Below are 22,895 nucleotides of genomic sequence, written 5' to 3' on the forward strand. Positions count from 1 at the left end.
ATATATATATATATATATATATATTGTACATTACATATTTAGTTTTATTCAAAAAAAACTTATTGCAAACATATAATGATTTTTATATAAGGTAAGATGTTCAAAATAATATCAAATTAAGTCAAAGTCATAAAATTAATTTCATCTACATGATGTATTCATTACTTTAATTTTATTGATCTTTATACCTATTAAATATAAACATTTAAAATATATAAGAAACATTAATTAAAGCGATGCATTATTTATATTTGATAAAACTTTGAAATAAAGTAAAAAATAATAAAAAATAATTTTTATATATTTATTTTAATTGTACTTACTATTCTTTTATAGAATAGAAATAATTAGTTATCATATCAATTGTGAATCTTTCAATAATTTTTTATTTCAAATGAGTTTTTTCTTTATTAGAAAAGTTTTTAAAATCATGGGTGGGATTAAAGGGAGGTAAGCAGGTCCGAGCCTTGCAAAATATTCCAGATTTTTTTAATTATTTAATATTTAAATGTGGGATAGTGTAATACCTTTTATTTTAAATAGATGACCATTCTAATAAAAAAATATTATTTCTTTAGCTATCTTTTGACTTTAAAATTCTATATTTTATGTTCTCTACGTGAAAGTAGAAAAGAAAAAAACAATTTTTTCAATTTAATTATCTTTTCATTTCTTTCTCTTGTGCCCTAATAAAAAAGTATAAGAATACAACGTGACACCTAAAGGCTAAAACAAAGTTACTAATTAATTTATTTTTTATCAAAACAAGATAATTAGTTAGTGGTGACCCAGATTTAAAATTTTATTTTTACTTATAAATCTATTTTTATCAACAAATCTAATAACAAGGGTGATTTGATTTCTTCTGAAGCTTCATCAATAATTAAACAAAATCTTATATCAACAATCTAATAATGAATTGAAAACCAGATATTTCTAGTAAAGATATGCAAAATTTCTTTTTGAATTTGATGTAAGGTATATTTAGCATTTTGTGGAGCATTATCCAAAACAAGAGCACCTATTTATTCATTGTATGATGCTAGAAGTTCCAACATTTCAAGAAAATTACCTTGGTTTTTTTATTTTGAATGTTCATCATATCCTCTAAAAGTACATGCTTGAAATATGAGCCAGCAAATAATATCTATTGAACTTTAATACATAATTGATTATTTAGAATTTATTGAGTAGTTTGCTTTTGAACTACTTTCTCAATATGACTTGATTGATTTTTCAAATTCTCCAAACACTTGATAGCAAATTTATAAGCTGAATTCAGACTTTTTTTCATAAGAGTAACACTTGATAACAAATTTATAAGCTGAATTCAGACCTTTTTTCATAAGAGTCAAAAAAGCACATCGTTCCCGACCATTAACTTTCTTCCAACAATTGAATCCTTTAAGAGTAAATATATCTAATCCTAACTTTTCATATGACTTACTTGAAAATAGATAGCAAAGGAAATATAATGCAATATTTTTTCTGAATATTCAAGTTATGGATAACTTTTGAACCAATAAGATTGAAATCAATGAGGATAGTTTCCACCAATCAACGGATATTCAGACATTAAAGATTGATATGACTTCAAATTAATGTATGCCTTTTAAATTTGATCTTGTTGATTAACCAGGTATTTCTAAATTTGAGGATTACTGCTTGGATCTCTAATTAAACGAGCAATGTTGATTCTAATAGAAGGCTACTCACTAATGAATGCAGGTTTTTTATAAATTGATATATAATGGGGCTTCTTAATCATAACTTTAATATTATATATTGGAGTTGGGTTTTCTAGGCTATGAGTTATCAATATTTTTCCTCTTTTTCTCAACAAAGGAATCAATTATTCTTATTTTGTTCATGGTTCAATCCAAAATTAAAACATTATAAATTTTTATTGTTTTTTGTTTTAAAAATGAATACAAATAACAACATGCTGAAGCAATAATCAGAACCAAAAATAAATTTTTACACGTGAACAACACTGACATATTAAAGCAAAATTAACATATTAAAAAAACTAATATATAAAAGCAAATCTAACATAAAAAAATAGGATTATTGGTTCTTAAAGAAGAAAACTTACACTGAATCAAAGCTGGGCATGTGCTCTTTAAATAACTCAATTCGCCTAGAAAGATCATGTTTAACTATATATTGGGCCTGGTGATGGTAAGGTACATGTAAGAAAAAAATTGATAATTTTAGTAACCCTGCTAAGAACAAAACATAACAAAATTCAAGTATAATCAAAACAAACCCATAAAATATATCCAATTAATTAGAAAAAAAACATTCACTATAACAAGAATGAAAAAAATAATAAGACTAGTAGATATGAAAAAAACAAGTAAAAATAGTAAAATTATATATAAAAAACCTCATCAAATTCTTAACAAATATATATAAAAAAAGATTTTAAATTAAGGTCACCACTAATTAATTACCTTTTTTGATGAAGAATAGATTAATTAGTAGCTTTGTTTTATCCTTTCCATGTGCTTTGTATTTTTATAGTTTTTGTTAGGGCTCGGATAAAGAAAAGAAAGAAACGGATAAGTAATTAAATTCAAAAAGTTATCTGTCTTTTTTTTTTCCACTTCCACGGAGAGAACATAAAATATAAAGTTTTAAAGTGGAGAGTTTTAGAGTCAAGGGTAGCTAAGAAAATAATAATCTATTATTAAAAGGTGTCAAATAAAAGGTATTATATTATCTCATATTCAAACACTAAAAAATAAAAAAGTCTAAAATGTTTTGTAGGCCGGCCTGCTTGCCTCCCCTTAATTCCAACCCTGATTGCGGTGATCTAAGCAATTAATTTCAATTCCAGAATTGTTATGAGTCCAACTTTCCCTTGATCTTATCTGTTATTTTCTGATCAAGCAACTACAAATTCTTATGCTCGATCTCCAAATGAAGTCTATATTTTTGCCCTTTTTTGACTCCATAGAGAGACATGGTTGCAGCTTGCGACAAGGTAATAGCTTGTGCCATGCACTCTCTCCGATTATACTATAGACAAAAAAAAAAAAAAAACAAATTAATCTGACCATGTAATAGATCTACCACGATGAACATCGACAGTCTATGAAAAACGTTCCAAAGCAAACTCTTCATGGTTCTTGCATAAGCTTCCAAGGCATAAACACTTGGAAATATAGCACTTCCAAATTGTGCTTCACACAGGTCTCGACAAAATAAAATAAAAAATTACGTCAGGCCTTTGCATGTCGAAGGTTCCGTGATTTGGTTGTCAGAGAGAGGAATGAGGGTGGTTGTAATCTTCTAGGGTTGACTGTTATTTCATTACTGTTAAATTACCAGGGAAAAAAGCATATGCGTGTGGTGTTTTTTATTTTTATTTTCCTCTCTCGAGAAAGCCATTCAGATAATTGGGGGGGCGGCGTCGGGGGGCTCGAAAGTCAGGCTAATCATGTGTTAAAATAGTCTTGGACTGGGTCTATGAAAAGGAAAGAAAACCTGCATTATCGAGGACAATATCTGTGCCAGACCTCCTGCTGTCCACACTAAGTTCCAGGATTGTGCTTCGAGTTTTAACCTGCCATGGATGCCAATCCAGCTCTATTTCTGTACCCACTAGAGCATTCTAAAATCCTCCATCTGGTAATTTGCACAATAGCTTTCCTTTTTCTATGCTCTCTATTTATGACTTAAGATCGCTTTCCTCAATTATGTGTGTCCATCAGGTGAGGCATGCACAGGGAATCCACAACGTAGCAGGGGAGAAAGATCATGATGCGCTGTTATCTCCTGAATATTTTGATGCGCATCTGTCTCCTTTGGGCGAGCAACAAGTATGTAATTGATGGCCATTTCATTTCATTTCGTGCTCTAAAACAAATCCATAATGATCTTCATATCTTCTCGAGTTTCTATTCAAAGAAATCAATATCTGAATCTCGCCTTCATTTCTCCTGCTTTATCAGACGGCACATCTGACTTTCTGGTATTGTAACAGGCGGGCAATCTAAGGAAGCAAATTCATGCATCTGGACAACTCGAGAGGATTGATTTAGTCATCACTTCTCCTTTGTGCAGGTGCTTAATAAATTATACAGCTTGAATTTCGTCAGTTGCTTTGCTGCATGTTCAATTTATTGCTTAGATATTATCAATGAGTTTCTTTTTAGGGCCATGCAAACCGCCATACAAGTCTTTGGCAGCGAAGGCCAGATGAATGAATCAAAGGCAAATATAGACAATAGTGGGATATCAAGTCTCAAATGCCCACCAATTGTAGCATCTGAACTTTGTCGAGAACGTTTGGTATATATGCCTCAATGTCTAGATTAAAGTTGCTGGATTTTGGAATATTTGTAGCTCTTAAAAGTTGTTTACATTTCTTTTTCGCTGCAGGGAGTTCATCCATGTGACAAGAGGAGAACCATTAGCGAGAATCGGTCTCGTTTTCCTACAATTGATTTTTCATTGGTATGTACTTAATAACCCGTCTAGCATTAACACAAGGATTGTAAGCACCTTTTTATTAGTGCCAGTTTCTTAAACTGTTCAATTTTTAGATAGAAAGTGATGAAGACATCTCTTGGAAGACTGATGCTAGGGAGACTGATGAGGAAATTGCAGCCAGGGGCTTGAAGTTTATGAACTGGTAGGTGTTTGCATCTTTTGATCCGCAAAGCAACTACATGTTAGCTTAAATAAAAATAAATACAAATTGAGAGCAGTCATGCAATTGTGAAAATAGTATTTCAGATTTTACCGTTGGCTTATAGTAGTATTATAAAAAGACTGACAGGCAATCTGTCACTTGTTCAGGTTGTGGACACGACCAGAGAAAGAAGTTGCAATAGTTACTCACCATAGATTCTTGCAGCACACATTGAATGCTTTGGGAAATGATTGCCATCCATCAGTGAAAAACAAGATGTGCAAAAAGTGAGTAGCAACTATTTTTCAGTACTTTTCTTACACTACAAAGTCTTTTTTTCTTTTTTTCAAAAGCTAACAACGTATAAATAGTCTTATGAATGATTACTCGTAACATGTTTGTTTAGATTCGAGAACTGTGAACTTCGTTCAATGATCATTGTTGATAAAGAATAGGTAAGCATGGTGTGTTTCGAATATATTAAATACATGTTCCTGTTCCTGTTCCTGTTCCTATACCATGTGCTCCTCTATTTCCCTGCAGCATTATTTCAAGGCATGACCTCCCAAGTTAACCTGAAAAGGATAGGCTTTCAGGAGGGGATTGTTCAATCAGTCAGCCTGTGTGAGAGTATCAGAGATACCCCTCAATGATCTCCGTGTATGAAATGCTTGATCGATGGGACTAGAAGAATATGCGCCTGTGCACATGTTATTTGCAATAAGTTTATCCTGTATAACATATCAAGTATCGACATATGCTTGTTGCGCGGATAATTCTCTTTATGAATTTGGGATGGATCATAGCTTCCCTGTTATTTTAGTGAAGAGAGGGGTGGATGGCATTGGGCCTCATGACCCCTCACTAGCTTGCTTGAATTTTGGATTTGTTACTCTAATCTATTGTGCTGGGTTGCAACAAAGTACCCTCGTGGTTGAGCTGACCAAACAACAAAACAAAATGAATGTTTAATAACCCTTTCAAAACCTTGATTTTAAAAACTTGCATTTTGATAAAGCTGAGATTTGATGCTTTTTTAAAACCAAAAAAAGCCAGAGCATGTTCAAGAAAATTAGGTGGGATTCGGTCGAATTACCTACATCACATTAGATTTTTTTCTTTCCTGTTACATAACATGAGTTATTGAAGATTTGAAATTGAATTCATAAGCAATTTTCACCAACATAAATAATTACGTAAGAAGATTCAATAGAATATCACACAAGACACCGGAAATTGTTAACAAATCAATACAAGCATTGCTTCCAAACCCACACCTCAAGAAGTAAAATGAGAGAATAAAAACAGGTATAATAACTCGAGTTCCACACTTCACTCTCTTTCTCTTCTAATAACAAAATTGCTGCAGTTCTTAGTGAGGCTTGTGAAGGGCCACATGGAACTTCACTTTTAAAATGCAAAACCAGAACAAATAATGAAGAAGAAATCAAAAAATTGAGTTTCTGTTATCCTATTTCTATACCATGTGATTAACACCAAAAAATTCACCCGGACACTATTTTTGCCTTGCAAGCACAAACCCAACCAAGATTGCAAAGAGAAGGAAGCAAACAGCAGCAAAGACATTGAAATTAAATGGCTGATTAGATTGCCGGCTACTTTCCACACTCATGTCCACTTGTCTGCTCTTCTCTAGAGAAGAAACAGGTGCGAAATGGTTAGGAACTGCAACATCCCAGAAAGATTCAGTGATCAGTGACGGAGCTTCAACTTCAGGTTGGAGATATGTCGAAGGATCAGTTGGAGCTTCCATGGACATCAACTCAACGCAATGTTCTTTCAAAACCTAATAGAGCAAGATTAAACTCAAAACAACTTAATTGATGACAGCTTTCAGTGTAAGAATGTTCAACTGTAGTGTTAGATGTATTTTGCTCAACAAACCACATGAACATACCCCAACTGTCTCAGATGGTTGCAGGTAGTCACAGATGAATGTACCAGCCAACCAGGGAACAAAGACTCTTCGAGGAAATGAAAGAAGGCATGTTCTCCTGCATTGAATTGTACAATAGCAAATGTTATGAGTATGGCAATTCATGTTTCAGAAACAAACTGCATCAAATTTCAAAGAGATGCTTCAGATAGGTTCTATGCTAAGCCAGATATGAAGGGGCAAAAAGAAATAACAAAAGAGGAACCACACCCTCAGCAATTGAAAACCAAACACCCCCCACAGTGCATATGATCTAGATAACCATCAATGTGAGCAACACAGGAGACCCATGAGGGACTCATGCTGGCCCTGCCTTCATGGACAATTGAGATTGTACCATTACTTGGTTGTACCATGCGGCAGAAAGCTTGAATTTCTCATAACAAAAATTTCAGACAGACAAGTCAACATGTGTAAATGACAGTTAGATGATAAAACATCACCAATCTACTTTAAAACAATAACAAATCAAGTACAAATTTTCAGACTCATGGCCAGGCTCTCATCATCTGCTCAAAAAGACTACTAACGTTACAGCTCACACACCTCAAAGAGTTCAAGACAAGTCTTGGAACAGGTTTCTCAGGCAGTTTTTCTACCCTTGAATCCTTGCCATCGTTGTCAATAGGATCTGGATCTTCATCTGCTTCATCACAGATGATATCAAGTCTACTTTGAAGACTCCTGATGATATCATCCTGAGAATAATAATAAAATTTCCATAATTACACAGGTAAAAAAACAATAACCATGAAAAGGGAATAGAAAATCTGAAAAAGAGAAATAACCATAAAGCATCTTGAGAGAGAGAGAGAAGCAAAGGCTTCATTCTTTTATTCCAAAATCATAAAGCAGAAGAAAAAAACGAGATTCATGTGTTGCCATTCTGCAGGCACCATGACAAACAGATTTTCTAGAACAGAATGCCTGTCTGATCTTTATCTTGTATTTCAGCATTTATCCTCTGCTCTTCTTAAATTGCCTCTTTTCTTTCTGTGCTTGAAATTCAATTCTAAAATTGTCATTTATGAATGCTGGCTGCTATTTAATGCACGGATATGTGTGCATTATGTGCCAATTGGTCCTGGGTGAAGCTTACAGCTTGCAATGGCATTAAAAGTCCAATCATTGACATGTTTAGTAAGAAAAAATGGCCCACCAATAATCATTTTATATCAGTAAATAGGCAGAGTTTTGGATAAAAAGTGGAGAGACATACAGAATGCCTTATATAGTGTCAAGGAACAAATCCTGGTCAAAAAATAAAAATTAGAGGATACTTGAAATTTCATTGATATATAGATCGACATTCCAGGAGCAGACAATCTAGTTTGGAAGATGGGCATATAGCAACCTCTGTGAGGTAAGAAGCAAGAAGAGAACAGAGGCAGTCGCTTAGAATGCACCACTTGAAGTGGCAAGAAAAAATGGCCCACCAATAATCATTTCATATCATTAAATAGGTAGAATTTTGCATGAAAAGTGGACACACACACAGAACATCTTATATACAGTGTTGAGGAACAAACCCCCCACACCATTGTGACTGTATTAAAGAAGTACCGATGGCGTAAATGTAAATTTATGTTGAACTGTAGCAATTTCTACACTCAATTAGTAAAATTCCAAAATGCAGTAGACAGTCAAAACACATGAATCAAACATAAAAAAGTTATCATGAATCATCATCAATCTGGTATAGACATTCCCTCGAGATACTCAAAACAAAAGTAAATTTTTCTAGAATAGAAGTACCTTTATATCAGCAACAGCCTGCATCACTGGTTCCTTTGAGTTTGAGTATGCATAAGAGCACACGGATCCACCAAAGACAAGAACACCAGCAACATCCTTCTGGCTGCTTGCTTTAGCAAATAAAAAAAAAATCATAAAATGATTGAAACAATATGTTCAAGCTACCATATCAGCATTTAGTGCAATTGTGCCAAATATTTAAAGCTTTCCAACACACCTTCAACCAAAGACTTCTTTGTGAATGGTAGGAGCAATTCAACTTCATGCGTACCATCAGTTGTGCATAGCTCCTCGCCAACAACCTAAAACCATATAAACATAGGAAGCTATGACAAGAAAAATGGACCATTGGAACAAATGTTTAGGAATAATAATGCTCCTAAAGTGAAGCCACAGTCCATACAAATTGTCTATTCCAAGCCAACAAAGCAACAGTATGCTTTAACTCAAAATGATGTGCCCAATTGGGATCCATTAATCACTAAATTGTTATGAAGCATGAGTTTAATGAAATCAGGCACGTCTCAAGGTATCACCATGGAGATGCAGGTGCAGGTATTTATCAACTAATTTCCAGATCTTAAAAACCAAACCATCCTGTTAATAGAATCATTTTCCATCCAATATCCTCAAGCATCATCATGTCACTTTTTTAAATTTTTACTCTGGGTTTCATATTAAATGAATAAATCCATGATAAGAAACTGCAAATCCTTGATTTGCTTCATAAATTAATGACTTTAAGGTCTGCAGTTATATTCCGAGAGAGATGAAGTCGCAGTGCAGCTTACCAAATGCCCATCAATCATAGCCTTTGCATCCCTAAGCTCTTTAGCATGCACAGAAATTACATGACGAAGAATTGAACCCAATGTTTGGGCATTTGATGCACTCTCATGAGTTACAGGCAATCTGGGAAATATAGCTTCATTCGTGAGTCACAAGGATCACAAGATATTCGTATTCCAGCACCAAATAGAACTGTTGTTTGGATCCCCAAACAGAGCACACATATGAAAACCATTGAAGATACCTGAGTTTGAAGTTGTATGTACACCTAAATGCCTGAAGGGAACTTAAGACCCTTCCCATTTTAAAATCACATGGCCGTATACTACTTGAAGTAATATTTGATGACAGCACACAATTCCGGCACGTCCACCTGCAAAAATCAACTCATTAGTTCATATGAACAACAAAAACAACGCCTGCATCAAAATGACAGATACTTGGTAATAGAAACAAGAGTTTCAATTAAACGGTGACAGTAACGATGAAATACCTCCTAGGACTATAACATATATGTATTAGCAATCTCTCATCCCAATCAGTTTCAGTAACTGGTGCAGCTTCTGCAACTCCCTTCACTGTCTGTAAAAGCTATACCATCAACAAAAAACCTATCAGCTCAATTTTCACAGAACTAAGTAAAATTAAAACAAACTAAGACAGGAAAAATAGTCAAATTACAAGGGGCAAGAATTACCTGGAAAAGTGTTATAGTTGAATTCTTGAAAGCATTATCACTAACCCAAACATAAACACCAATAACCTTCATGCCACCCACTAACATTCTCGAAACCTTTGACATTAACAACAACATTTTTTTTTCACCAAATTGGGCCCACAATAACAAACCACATAAGATAAATAAAATTTATAAAGGTAGAAGGGACCTGACGGGCATGTTCAGCGACCCAATCCGAATCGATGTTCAAGGAAGAAGAATCAACAGCGGGTTGTGATTTAGATTTGAAACCCTTTCTCTTGTTGTCATCTTTGGTGGTTTCGAGGAGTGAACAGGCTGGTTCTCCTGCATCGTTTGGTGGGGTGGGGACCAAATCGAAAATGAAGCCACGATCTAATTTGGAGCTAAGTTTTCCTATCACCAAGCCCACCTGACGAGAAAAAAAAACACGTTCGATATCAAGAATTGGAGCACGTAGTTGTTGTTTTGCATGTGTGGATATGAAGATTTAGAGAGAGACCTGAGAGGTGAGACCGGATTGGCTGAGGCGATCCTCTGCTGAAGTTAGTTGGGTTTCGTCTCCGATTACTGCTTTCACCATAGCTATGCTTCCACTCAAATCCACAAACCAAAATTTCTTCCTTCCAAAATTGAATTGAATTGAATTGAAACTGCCCTTTGTTTGCCTTTTCTTGCTTTCCCTTAATGGGATGCATGAGTTGTGGACTCCCACGACTTTTGAGAACGTGGTGACTGAAATAATTTCTCTCTTTTTTGGGCCTCTTGCAAATGATTGTTACAACATAGCCCAGCCCGATACGTGAGTCTGCCCCCGTTGGTTAGTTCCATTCGCCGGAGGAAATTTCCGGTTTAAAAATTTTATAGGTATTTTTATTACTTTTTTTTAAAAAAAAAAAACACGGGGGGCATGGTCTGATGTACGGAGGACATGTGCGTTCATTTATTAGGGGAAATAAAGGAAATAGTAGATTTATTAAGGAAATTGCATGGAATTCTTATAAAGAAAAATAAAATAAAAATGAAAATGAAAATGAAACGCTTGCCTGGCTCCTTGGAGATCAATGGACATTTAATTATGCTGCGGGATATCATTTCTAGCCCAATTAAACCATTATTTCTTTTTAGAGGTTTTTTTGTGCTTATTTATTTTAGTTGACTAACTTGTTCTTATAAAAAATAAATATTTTATTTTTAAGAAAATGAAACGTTTTCCCAGCTCCGAGATCAATGACCAATATTATTTTTAAGAAAATGAAACGTTTTTCTTCAACTTTTCATTTTATAATTAATTTATATTTATTTTAGATTATTATGCTTGTGAAAAAGACTTGTTTTCTTTCTGGAAAAGCACACATTATTATTTTCTTCAATTTTTTTTGAATAATGTTACAAATTATTAACAAAAAAGAAAAGAATCCAAGAAGAAATTATAAAATATAAATTTAAAATATTTTTTAAGTAATTTTTTTGAACTCAAATTTGAATATCAGCATTCAATAAAAAATATTTTTAATCCTAGTTTAAGATAAAACTGTCATGAGAACATTAAAAAAAAAAATAGTGGGCCCATCATATGGTAAATTAAAAAAAAGGATTTCTTTTCCTATGACATGATTTTTTTTATATTAATTGTATGAGATTATAAAAGTAATTTTAATTTTTATAGTAAAATTATTAATTTAATATTTGAATAAAATAATTTAATATTGATAATGTTAAAGTGTTAATAGTGGGCCCGTCATAGGAAAATTATTTTTTTTTTGAAAATGAATTTTGGGAAAAATGAATTCCGGGAAAAGTGAATTCCTAAAAAGTAAATTATTTTTCGATGTGTGGTAGTGTTATAAAAAATGAACTGGAAAATATTTTTTAATTTTTGGTTATGTTATGGAAAATGAATTGGAAAATAATTTATTAATGTTTTATTTTTCTCAAGTTTATTAAAATAATGAGGAACAAATCTTATAAATTAAAAAGTTGAATAATAATGAAATTGAAAAAAAAATAATTTCATAAATTATCTCAAATAAAATAAATAATAATCAAAATAATAAAGATCAAATCTAAAAAAAAAAGATGAAGAAATTAAAATAATAATAATTAACATTTTATAAAGTATTTCAAATAAAATAAGTAACAATCAAAAGAATAAGAATCAAATTTGATAGATAAAAAATTTCAATAAAAAAATAATAGGAGAAAAGCAAATAACAATTATAAAAATGAGGAGCAAAGTTAATATAAAAATTAAATTTTAAAAAATAAAATTGAAAAATAAATATTCAAAATAAAAAAAATATATATATATATATATAGCAATCAAAAGTTTGAGGATCAAATTTGATATAATCAGCAAATAATGACATTTCTAAATTTTTCATAACTTCCGAAAAGTGTTTTCCTCTCAAATTTTTCAGGAAAACACTTTCCTGAAAATCAAGCCAAATTTTCCTTTGACTGGAAAATTTTTTTTGTTTACCAACTTTACTAACAATAAACAAACATAAGAAAGTTTGGAAAGTGTTTTCCCGGAAACCACTTTCCGGAAAACAAACACAGTTAAAAAGAAAAATACTTTCCTGAAAACCAAGCCAAATTTTTTTTTGACTGAAAAATATTTTTTGTTGATTAGAAAGTATTTTTCATTGATCGGAAAGTGTTTTTCATTGACCAGAAAGTATTTTCTGTTGACTGGAAAGTGTTTTTCATTGACCGGAAAATGTTTTTCGTTGATTACCTTTTCTAATGGCAAACAAACACAAGAAAGTTTGAAAAATGATTTTTCAAAAATTATTTTCCAAAAAACAAATATGACCACAGTGTTAAAATGTTTTTGAAGAAAAAATAATTATTTTTTCATATTTTTAAAGATAAATAATATTATTTTAATATATTTTAAAAATAAATATTTAAAAAAATAATCACTAACTTCCCGCCGTTTTATTATCTGCAACCCTGTTTTTACATGTTTTCTCCCTTCCCGAACGAAAACATTTTCATCCATCTTCCTCCCCTTCAAAACCCTAACCCTAAGACACAAAAATGGAGACTTTCTCTCACTTTTCTTACCCAGACTCCAGCGAAACCGAAGACATTCATTCATCAGACGACCCGCTGTCAACCTACGAAGTCAAAGTAATGTGTAGTGATGGTGGGAAAATCCAACCAAGACCACGATAACCAACTCGCTTACATCGGAGGCGACACGAAAATCCTATGCGTCGATCACGGTATCAAGTTTTCTGGGATGGTGCATAAACTCACGTCTCTTTGTGGCGAGGCCACTGATATGTTTTTTAAGTATCAACTTCCTGGTGAAGATGTTGTTGCTTTGATTTCCGTTACAAATGACGAGGATCTTGAGCACATGGTGATTGAATTCGACCGGTTGCACCGGGCTTCCGCTAAGGCCGCGAAGTTACGGTTATTTCTGTTTAGTCTGAAAAGTTTCGTTCCGAGTGAAGTGAAATCGGAGAGGCAGTTGTTCGTGGATGCTTTAGATTCTGTAAGCGTGCAGAGTCTAGAGAATCTTCTTTACCACCCGCCAAGGCGGCTGTTTCAGCGGAGAATCCGGATTGTTTGTTCGAACTGGATAATAATACGGTTGTTCCAGGAACGAAATTTGTGGATACTCCACCTTCGCAGCCTACTGTGCCGGATGTTGTTGTGAAAGATGTTTCTGCTGGCTCGGAAAGTGGATCAGAGGATAGGAATTTAATTGGAGATGCCTCTGAGGCGTTTAAACAACAGACTCTGGATTTCAAGAGACTGCACATTGCTGGTAATAACTAGTAACGGAAATCTGACGAGGCCAGCTCTAGAGGTTTCTGTGAACATTATGCACAGAAACTTCCGGAGAAAATGACACCGGTGCCGCCTGCTCCAGTTCCGGTTGGAGCGGTAATTCCAGCCGTAAACTTACACGAAGGGCATTTGAGTTCAAATGGTTATCCCGTGACTTATGTTGGAACTGAGCAGCTAGTTTATTTACTTCAAGCAACATCATTGAGACCGGTACTGGACAAGTTGGTAAAGGTTATTATGGAGTGCAGAGAGTTGTGCAGGAGGTTTACAGTCATGTCCAGCAACCGGCGGCTGGCTTAAAAGACGAGGAAAGCTGGTTGATTGGTGCAGCCAAAAGTCGGAGTGGCCGAGCGAGGGTATCTGCAGGTTGGTTCAGATACTGCAGGGAGACAGTGTGTATTATACAACTCCGTATGAGGCAGCTCCAGTGGCAACCATTGGAGCTGTAGATTGTAGGCAAGGTGGTGGTGTGGTGAATCAGGACGGTGAGGTTGCTATTGCTAATGTTATGACTCCACAGAATTCCCGTGTGTGATTTTGGGTTAGAAAGGATTGATTGGTTGGATTCATGAGTTTATTTATTTATTTAATATGGTTTAGTTTGAATGTGAAAATAATCTTTGGAACTGTTTTTGAGAGGGTTGTCTGGCACCGTTTTTTTATAATTGAATTTGCATTCAGTGGTAGAAATTTCACATTTTCCTCTTGCACAAAATCTTTGGCACTTGGCAGATAGAAGATTCAGCATTTCTTCTCATAGCTGCAGAAGCAACTTCTTGTTTTGGCAGGACCTGGCCCCAAGTCCTATCGCCCCCTCTGGTATGGAAAGGAAGAACATCCAGTAATAATAGAGAGATCCTTAATTGAGAAGCAAAAGATAATTAAATAAGCGCAGTGCGTTATTATTATATATAGATCACCAGAATTAAGTACATTACTTGTCTATATGGTTTATGTTAATTTCGGTGCTTGAAGTGAAATGATATCATGTATCAAGTGCTTATTTTGGATCCAGCTAATGTGTCCTTAGGTATAGGCGGCAGCTGCATTTTGACCAGCAATCACTAAGATAATTTACTGCTGATCTTGGCCGCAACTGCTACCATGGCATGAGCCACATCCTCCACAACCACCATGACACGAGCCACACCCACCACAATGAGGGCTGTTTGCTGCATCCCCTTGGAATATAGAACTGTCAGTCTGGGAACCACACCCTCCACAACCACCATGACACGAGCCACACCCACCACAATGAGCGCTCTTTGCTTCATCCTCTTGGGTTATATGATTGGCAGAGTCTGAACCAACAAGGCCAAGTAAGTTCGAGCAATATGTTCCACTGTTTATTATTGCTTTGGATCCATTACTGTAGTTTTCTTCACCTGTGACATTCTTGACAACTCCACTGCCCTTTCCACCCATCACCTCGACTTGAGCCACAACACCACAATCACATTCATCAGCAGATTTGTAGGGTTCTTGGGTTGTTGCTTTCGCAATATCTTCTATGTCCTGAATTTGGTTGGTTGTTTTGTCTTCCTTAGAGCTTGTATTTGCATATTGCTTTGAACCAGTGTCCATTTCTTTTGCACTCTCTCCATCGGTATTGAATTGTCCATTGCTCTCATTCCTCGGAGTATCGGAGAGTAGAAAAGCTAATAAAATCCCGGGAAATCCAAGCCATTCTTCATTCACCTGGTCACAAAACTATTAAATAATACAATTCTATTGACGAATGATGCTCGAAGATTGACACCTTCTGTACCTTGAGAGAGGCAGACTTCAAATCAAACAGTGCCACTGCTTTTCCATGAGGATATTCTGCAGAAAATTTGACAGCTGTCAAGAAATGTTGTTCGCTTTTATGCTTCTCACATTTGATTTCATACTCCAGTTTCCTACCAGGAAAAACGATCACCTGAAGCCACAAAACACTAGAGGTTACCTAGCTGCATAGAAAATTACATGTAAGATGATCATAGGATAAAAAAAAATGTTAGAGGAAAAAATTGCTTGAATTTCCATATGATTGATTATACAGGAGGATTGCATCCGCAATTGTCCAAGCACGTAGTGTTCAGGCATGGGAGAATAGGTCCTCACCTTATGGCTACCAGTGAGCTCAAAGATCCGACTAGCATCAGTAATTATTTCTTGAGGTTGAAACCACCAGCTGGAATTCATCAAAGACCATCCTGTTCCAGCAAACTCTGCGAGAACAAGTCTTTCGCCGGAGCTGGTCATGCCGATCACTTCCTTTTTGTCTTTGGCCTCCGCTTTCTTTGAATATCTGATGAAAAAACAAATGTCATTGAATGCAGAGCTTCGGTATGGTCAACTATGCACCAAGTTATAAGCACCTCATCTGGAGGTTGATGATCCTGTTGCCATCCTCATCCACAACGCATGTCCAAGTTTCATCTTGTTGAAAACTTCCAGAGAGGGGAAAGAAACAAGATGTTGTGCATGGACGAGTCTGGACCATGTGCAGCAATGATGGTGCCTGTACTGGAGGAGTGAAAGAGAGAGCAATCCAGAGATTGACTGGCTTGGAACCTACAATCCCAGAATTTGGCACCAATGCAAACCATTTTTCAATTGACAAAGGAGAACCTGTTTTCATGAGGTCATGTAGAGAGATTAATGCTGTCCCCAATATTTTCTCAGGCCTTGCATTATGTGAAACAGAAGATGGATAGGACACAAGTTTGAAGATGAGCTCTCCTGTGGGTTCACACTGGAAAACAGCGACATCTTTCTTCCTTGCCTTGGACAAGATGCTCATTCTCCTGCCATTGAAATACAAATCTGGCTGTTTCTTACCAAGTATTACAGAAAGGCCTCCGTTATGCTCAGCTGGTAAGTCTCTAACCTCCACAATTTCCACCATAACCTGAATGAATTATGTCATATCAGCACTTGTGCTTGGTATATGGGTGTTTAGTGGGGCAATAATCTGAAAGCAAAGTGAGAAAGGATATGTGTGACTACCTCAATCAGCTTTTTCTTTGGAAGCTGAATGATACTTTGATATTGATTGGAAGCAGTATCGTTCTTATTTGAAGTGTCTAGTTCACCCAAACTGATTTTGAGAGGAGATGGAGCATCGCCTCTATGCATAGCTCCTGCCTTCCAGTATCTTGAACCGAATGTCTCCTCCCACAGCTTAGTGGTCCCAGAAAACCCGGTATCCAGCCTTTTACCTTTACTTCTATCAGAATCAGTGTCATCATGCTCTAGCACCCTGCCTATTATTGCCACCAGATCTTTACAGTAAGAAACAGGATGTAGTTGATGAGAATGCCAGATGAGGTCAACGTCATAAGTTGGAACACTGAAATGCTTGATGGACCTCTCCTGGTTTCTCTTGATTAAATACAGAAATCCCTTGTATCTAGCTACAGCTTCTTCAAGAAAGGTATCATTTTTCATATGGGGACTTGATACCTGTCAATGAAGTCAAAGTTGGGTCGTTGAGCTTGTGTCAAATCCAGACATTTCAATACAGAATGACTAATTAGTTCTCCAATTTTTATATTTTTTTGACACATTTCTTTCTTGTTAGATGAAAATCACAGAATTTGAACTATCAAGCAGAACATTCATCTGCTGGAAGCTGATCCAAAACCTAGTGAAGCACAGTTTGTGTAATAACTTCCATTATGTTAACAGACTGTCATCCAACACTTACAAAATATTAAAAAATTAGATTACCTGTAACAATCCAGTCGTATGTAGATGTTACAAACATGAATAATTTGGCACCTTTGGATTTCTTTTTTTAAATTACCTGATAATAGAAAGAACTCTGCCTTTTGACAGCTGAAACTAGATCATATTCTGTGCTTTTTTGGGCTCCTAGAATAGCGTCCCCAACACTCTCCACTAACTGGGTGCTTGGATTCAGTTCATATGGTTCCGTAGGATAGGTTCTATTCCAGAATTCTTCAGTTTGCTTCTTACAAACTGCCTGAGTGGAAGATACAACATTCCAGGTACCGAGAATCCTCCCATAAAGTTCCTTACAGTCATTCCTGTAGCACACCTGAAAAACTAAACCTAATAAAAACCCACTATGTTCTCAAGAAGTGCACGATTCTTTTTTTCAAAAAAAAAAAATGCTGCTTTTTTAAAACAAATTTGAGTCAAGAGGACTACCGGATTGAGCCTGTGACAATGCCAGATCCATTCACAATCAAGCGGGGCAACCAAAGGGCTTTTTGTAACAGGAGATTTAGCATGCTTGGCTAACAATGGAAGCCAACAGTACTTGTACCTGGCATTGGTGCAGTAAGAAATTTGCTAAAAAATTGAATTAAAATTACGGATTTTAGGTTGTGGGTTTGTATTGCTGAGAACTTGAAGGGCGAGATTTCCTGCAGGAGTTCATCACATAACATCAGTTACACGGCAATACCTGTGAATGGCCCGGTCCAAGGAAGAGCCATCATAGAGGTAACGATGCCTATCAACCTCTGCAAGGAATCGCAACTGCTTTTTAGCTGCAGCTACAAGGTCTAGATTTGTTGCAATCTTCTGTGCTTTAGCCCACTCCAATTCTTGCTGCTTCTCCATTCTTCACTTAACTAAACACTGCAAGAGAAAACAATTCTGCTTCAAACCACCTTCAAAATCGTTTTTCGAAAGAGAAAATAATTATGGACCGAAAGGCATTGATTTTTCAAGGCCTTTGCTTTGTTAAACAGTAGAGTCTAAAGACAAAACTTTGGTTGGGAATGAAAGAGCAGACTTTTGTGAGGAAATTTCATGTTTTACATTGAAACTTCACCTGAGAAATCTTATGTCAGATACTTCAAACAGTTCCTTACTTTAAATTTCCCTCTGCGTCCTATGTGCTTGTCTCCAGGATTTAGTTCATATTTATACAGTCCAAATGCGGGTATTGAAATTACCTATCCATCTTGGATACGTTATATCCTCCAAGTCTAGTTTGTATTTTTGATAAATGGAAATTATATGTGTCACGTCCAAGACATGTTCCTGGGAATGGGACTTGATTTCCGGGAACTCAAATCGAGTGAGCCATGAAGGTTCCTTCAAAGGTTAAAATTTCCTCAGTTTAGACTTTCATGGATTGCATGCCAAGGCCGTCATTCTGGATGCTGAATTATGCCTTCACAGTTAACAGCTTCAGCGACGATAGAGTTAGGATTGTGGGCTATGTTACAGGATAATATTATTTGGGCTTTCTTTGACTGGGTGGTCCATGTTTTCCCTTCTCAAAGCATATGTGGGTCAGCTGTGAGGCCGTGACCCATATGTCAACTACATTTCTAGATCTGTTTTGTGCCTGAAAAGGGCAAGAAAAAACATCAGCCTTTTAAGATCGGAGTAGCAAAATAAAAATTAAACATGAGCTTGTATTTTTAGAATATTTCTCCGGTATCCTTGCATAAACCATAGAGGCAAGCGGAGCATCATCCCTTTCGGAAGCAACTAGAGCTGAAATGGAGCAGTTGAGTGGAAAACAGGGTTGCTTGCTCCATTTCTCCTATGGAGACTGAGGAGACATACAACCTTTTCTTTCTTGGCCAGAAACACACGCCCAGAATTCCCTCACTCGATAATAATGCAGCCACGCTGCATTATGCTAATCCCCAATCTGTGAAAATATATTCAAAGCAACCTATCCTATCGTCACTATCTTTTTTATTCCTGGTTTGTAGCGGATAAAGACTTTTACATGGGACACTGTTGTGATGTCTGTCAAGTGTTGTTACAAATAATTAATTCCTTCTGGACCGAGCATAACTAATTCATGAACTGATTCCTTGTTTAGTGATGTTCAGACAAGAACCAGATGGAGGATCACACTCTTGATGATCGTGACAAAAATCAAATAATCAACTGAACTTGGTCTGATTTTTCAAAGTCAATTGTCTGGTTTTGAAAGATACAGCTCCACAAACACATCACACCTGGCCTTGCTACATGGTGGCGTGTGTTTTGAGGAACTTTGTGCACCGTTTAAAACAATGGATCCTGCTTGAAAACTGTTGGAGGATTTTATTATTACTGAACCTAATGAAGGAAGAGTGGTGACAAGACAGACTAGATCATTTTTTTTTGTGTTAGTGCATCTGCACCCATTTCTTACCAAGAATAAATAAAACAAAATTAAAACCTAAAAAATAAATTATAGAAGAATTGAAATACTCTTTTCAAAACTTTAAATACATATTAAAATAATTAAAAAAATATTTATTTAAAAAATGCTATACAAACAATCTAAAAAAATAAAAAATAAAAAAATAATGAATATTAATTTAAAACCCATTTCTTACCAAGAATAAACAAAATAAAATTAAAACCTAAAAAATAAATTATAGAAGAATTAAAATACTCTTTTCAAAACTTCAAATACATATTAAAATAATTAAAAAGGAATCTTTATTTAAAAAATTCTATACAAACAATCTAAAAAAAATAATGAATATTAATTTAAATATAAATTAAAAACATATTAAAAATGTATAGAATAAAAAAATTAAATTATATATATAAAACAAATTAGATGCTAATATCCTTGGTAAGCCAGGTTTGCGCGCTTGATTCAATTTAAAAAAAAGATGTACAACATGATTTCTCATTAACAAAGGAAAAAAGCAAGGGTTCACATGCTTGGCCATGCAAGTATAGACTGTCGTCCATCCCATTAATAAAGGAAAAGAAAGCCTACGCATACTAGCCTGCAAATATGGAAAGATAAATATTTCAAGTGGTATGAATAATAAATAATAATTTTTTAAAAAAATTCAAATAAAAAAAATCACAAAAAAATAAATTGTAAAAAAATAAAAATAATTTTTTTTTTTATTATAAATAGGTTAAGTGTAAAGTGATAAATATTTTCATTTTGTAAGTGAAAAATTGCCATTTGTACATTGATTTATAACATTGTATAATTAGCATAACATAAAAATTAATTATAACTCATTTATGTTTAAGCATGTATAATTTAGGTTGCTTTAATATTGATATATGTTTAATTAAAATTATAATTAAAATTAAAGTAAAACAGAAGGTTGTTTAATACATCTGGTTAAGAATGTTTTTTAAATTAAAGTTATAAAATAATATATATATATATATATTAATATTGATGATTTTTAATTTAAATATTATAGATTTAATTACTGTTATTACATCATGAAATAAATAATATTTTATATAAAATATTTTTTATTATTCCATTAAATTATCTACAATTCCATTACGTATGAAATACATCCGACAAGGATTAGAGTTTTGTTGATTTCTTAACCTTGCAACAATATCAAGTAAAATATAAAATTACAATTAAATCTTGTAAATACTACGTTATTAAGCGATCTCTATCAAATTTATAGAGTGTCATTGAATAATATTAAAAACTAATTTTTTAAATAAAAAATAATTAAAAATAAAATTTAATTTAATTTAATTTTTTATTTTACCGGATCGGATCTAATTCAATATACTTAATTTAAAACTGGACCCATTTCAATTCAAATAATAAAACATTCTTTATTATTCATGTAAACATCATAAAGAGACATTAACAAAAGAAGCAGCATTGTGCTGCTTTTAATGATTCTATGTTTTCAACACAATTAATAATAGAATTCATGAACAATGAATAGAGTTTTATTAGTTATTAAATATTTATTTCCGTAGTTTGTTTCAAATACAGGAGCAATCACGAAACAAACAAGCTATAAAGTGCCACAAAAATAGAAAATATAACAAAAAACCACCCAAGTTGATGCGTGATCCGTAACAAATTAAGAAATTAGATGACGACCACATGAGGATTGAGGAATAATGGTCAATTTGCGCACAATCATCTTGCAGATTTCAAAATCTGTACCCTTTGGTGCAGTTTTATCATCATTAACAAGGAGGATCATGGCACTTGTTGAGTGCTGATGACTTGGCCTTCATTGTAATAGCAGTAAAATAATACTTCTTTTTTTGAAGTTGTTTTTTTGAAGTAATTTTTATTTAGAGATTTATTAAAATAATATACATTTTTATTTTTTAAAATTAATATATCAAAACAATTGAAAATATAAAAAAGAATAATTTTTTTAAATACTTTTCAAATACAAAATCAAAATGTATTTTCGGTGACAAATGCCACGGTCTCTCTCTCCATAGGTCGCCAGAAATCTTGAGGAAAAAACCTATCGATTTAGTCACAAATAGACAAAACTGTAATTCAACAAGTAATCATAACTAAGGATTAACCATTAATACTTGATTAAGATAATAGGGCAGCCAAAATAATGGGAATGTGTCACGAATCAAGGAAGAAGATATTACTAGCAGCCAAAATCATGATAACAGAAAGGAAAAATCCAAGAAATAATGGGAATGTGTCACGAATCAAGGAAGAAGATATTACCAGCAGCCACTAAAAGAGAGGTCCTTTGTCTCACAGAAACCCCGGCCCCATGGATGTCTCTCGGCAGACCGAAGGGCTCCCCGCTCTTTCCAAATCAAAAGCATGGTATAAAACAACCCCACATCCTAATTGCTCTTGATCGCCGAACATTAATTGTCACAGTTAATTTCAGTTTCGAAACCTTAAAAGACAAGATTTGAGGTCTCCCAGCCCCTTCGTCTCTCTACTTTTCACTCTTTCTCTGGCCTTAAAATTCTCGAGGCAGCCAGTTTTTTAACTATCTTTACTGAATTCAAAGTTCGGACAAATTCTTTTATTTGTAGGGTACCCATGGATGTCTCCCGGCACACCGAAGGGCTCCCCGCTCTATCCAAATCAAAAGCTCGGTATAAAACAACCCCACCTCCTAATTGCTCTTGATCGCCGAACATTAATTATCACAGTAAATTTCAGTTTCGAAACTTTAAAAGACAAGATTTGAGGTCTCCCAACCCCTTCGTCTCTCTACTTTTCACTCTTTCTCTGGCCTTAAAATTCTCAAGACAGCCAGTTTTTTAACTATCTTTACTGAATTCGAAGTTCGGACAAATTCTTCTCTTTGTAGGGTACCTGGATTTCTTTTTGAGTAAAATAAATCTACAGATTTTTAAAAACTCATTAATATTATCATTAAATTTAAAAACATAATTACTTTTTAAAATTTTGTATGAAAATAATTTTTTTATCGTGTTTATCATAGGTAATATTATATTTCTAACTAAAATATATATTTTTTGTTTCAAAAAATATTTTATTATTACTAAAGTAAATTAACAAACCATCTCAAAATAATATGTTC

The 22,895-nt window shown here is 34.2% G+C and overlaps 3 protein-coding genes across 7 annotated transcripts; 1 reads left to right on the forward strand and 2 right to left on the reverse strand.

Annotated features, from left to right (window-relative positions):
• Positions 1-3,446: 3,446 nt before the first annotated feature.
• LOC105120468 (phosphoglycerate mutase-like protein 1) lies at positions 3,447-5,564 on the forward strand. 3 transcript variants are annotated; one of them, XM_011018667.1, is made up of 9 exons: positions 3,448-3,636; positions 3,720-3,827; positions 3,992-4,071; positions 4,164-4,299; positions 4,390-4,464; positions 4,554-4,642; positions 4,810-4,933; positions 5,049-5,097; positions 5,186-5,564. In XM_011018667.1, the coding sequence occupies exons 1-7, from the start codon at positions 3,577-3,579 to the stop codon at positions 4,931-4,933; spliced, it is 672 nt and encodes a 223-aa protein (XP_011016969.1). In that variant the 5' UTR covers positions 3,448-3,576; the 3' UTR covers positions 5,049-5,097; positions 5,186-5,564. The 3 variants fall into 3 exon arrangements, with proteins under 3 accessions (XP_011016970.1, XP_011016969.1, XP_011016967.1); XM_011018665.1 differs by having other exon boundaries at positions 4,810-4,929; XM_011018668.1 differs by having other exon boundaries at positions 3,447-3,636; positions 4,810-4,950; positions 5,049-5,564.
• Positions 5,565-5,804: 240 nt separating this feature from the next.
• On the reverse strand, positions 5,805-10,548 carry LOC105120469 (oxidoreductase, zinc-binding dehydrogenase family protein). Of its 3 annotated transcripts, XR_841337.1 has the most exons (12): positions 10,343-10,547; positions 10,031-10,252; positions 9,841-9,936; positions 9,637-9,734; positions 9,388-9,516; positions 9,146-9,266; positions 8,572-8,656; positions 8,355-8,464; positions 7,146-7,297; positions 6,561-6,657; positions 5,974-6,449; positions 5,805-5,919 (listed from the first exon to the last, which is right to left on the reverse strand). XR_841337.1 is itself a non-coding variant. In XM_011018670.1 (11 exons), the coding sequence occupies exons 1-11, from the start codon at positions 10,421-10,423 to the stop codon at positions 6,159-6,161; spliced, it is 1,479 nt and encodes a 492-aa protein (XP_011016972.1). In that variant the 5' UTR covers positions 10,424-10,548; the 3' UTR covers positions 5,805-6,158. The 3 variants fall into 3 exon arrangements, 2 of the variants coding, with proteins under 2 accessions (XP_011016972.1, XP_011016971.1); XM_011018670.1 differs by having other exon boundaries at positions 5,805-6,449; positions 8,572-8,653; positions 10,343-10,548; XM_011018669.1 differs by having other exon boundaries at positions 5,805-6,449.
• Positions 10,549-14,525: 3,977 nt separating this feature from the next.
• Positions 14,526-18,531, reverse strand: LOC105120470 (uncharacterized). The gene is made up of 9 exons (XM_011018671.1): positions 18,440-18,531; positions 18,068-18,243; positions 17,809-17,926; positions 17,441-17,695; positions 16,642-17,097; positions 16,011-16,543; positions 15,754-15,940; positions 15,416-15,568; positions 14,526-15,345 (listed from the first exon to the last, which is right to left on the reverse strand). The coding sequence occupies exons 2-9, from the start codon at positions 18,223-18,225 to the stop codon at positions 14,722-14,724; spliced, it is 2,484 nt and encodes an 827-aa protein (XP_011016973.1). The 5' UTR covers positions 18,226-18,243; positions 18,440-18,531; the 3' UTR covers positions 14,526-14,721.
• Between the last annotated feature and the right edge of the window lie 4,364 nt (positions 18,532-22,895).

Source organism: Populus euphratica, unplaced genomic scaffold, assembly GCF_000495115.2.
Source record: "Populus euphratica unplaced genomic scaffold, PopEup_1.0 scaffold6.1, whole genome shotgun sequence".
NCBI classification, from domain to species: Eukaryota; Viridiplantae; Streptophyta; class Magnoliopsida; order Malpighiales; family Salicaceae; genus Populus; species Populus euphratica.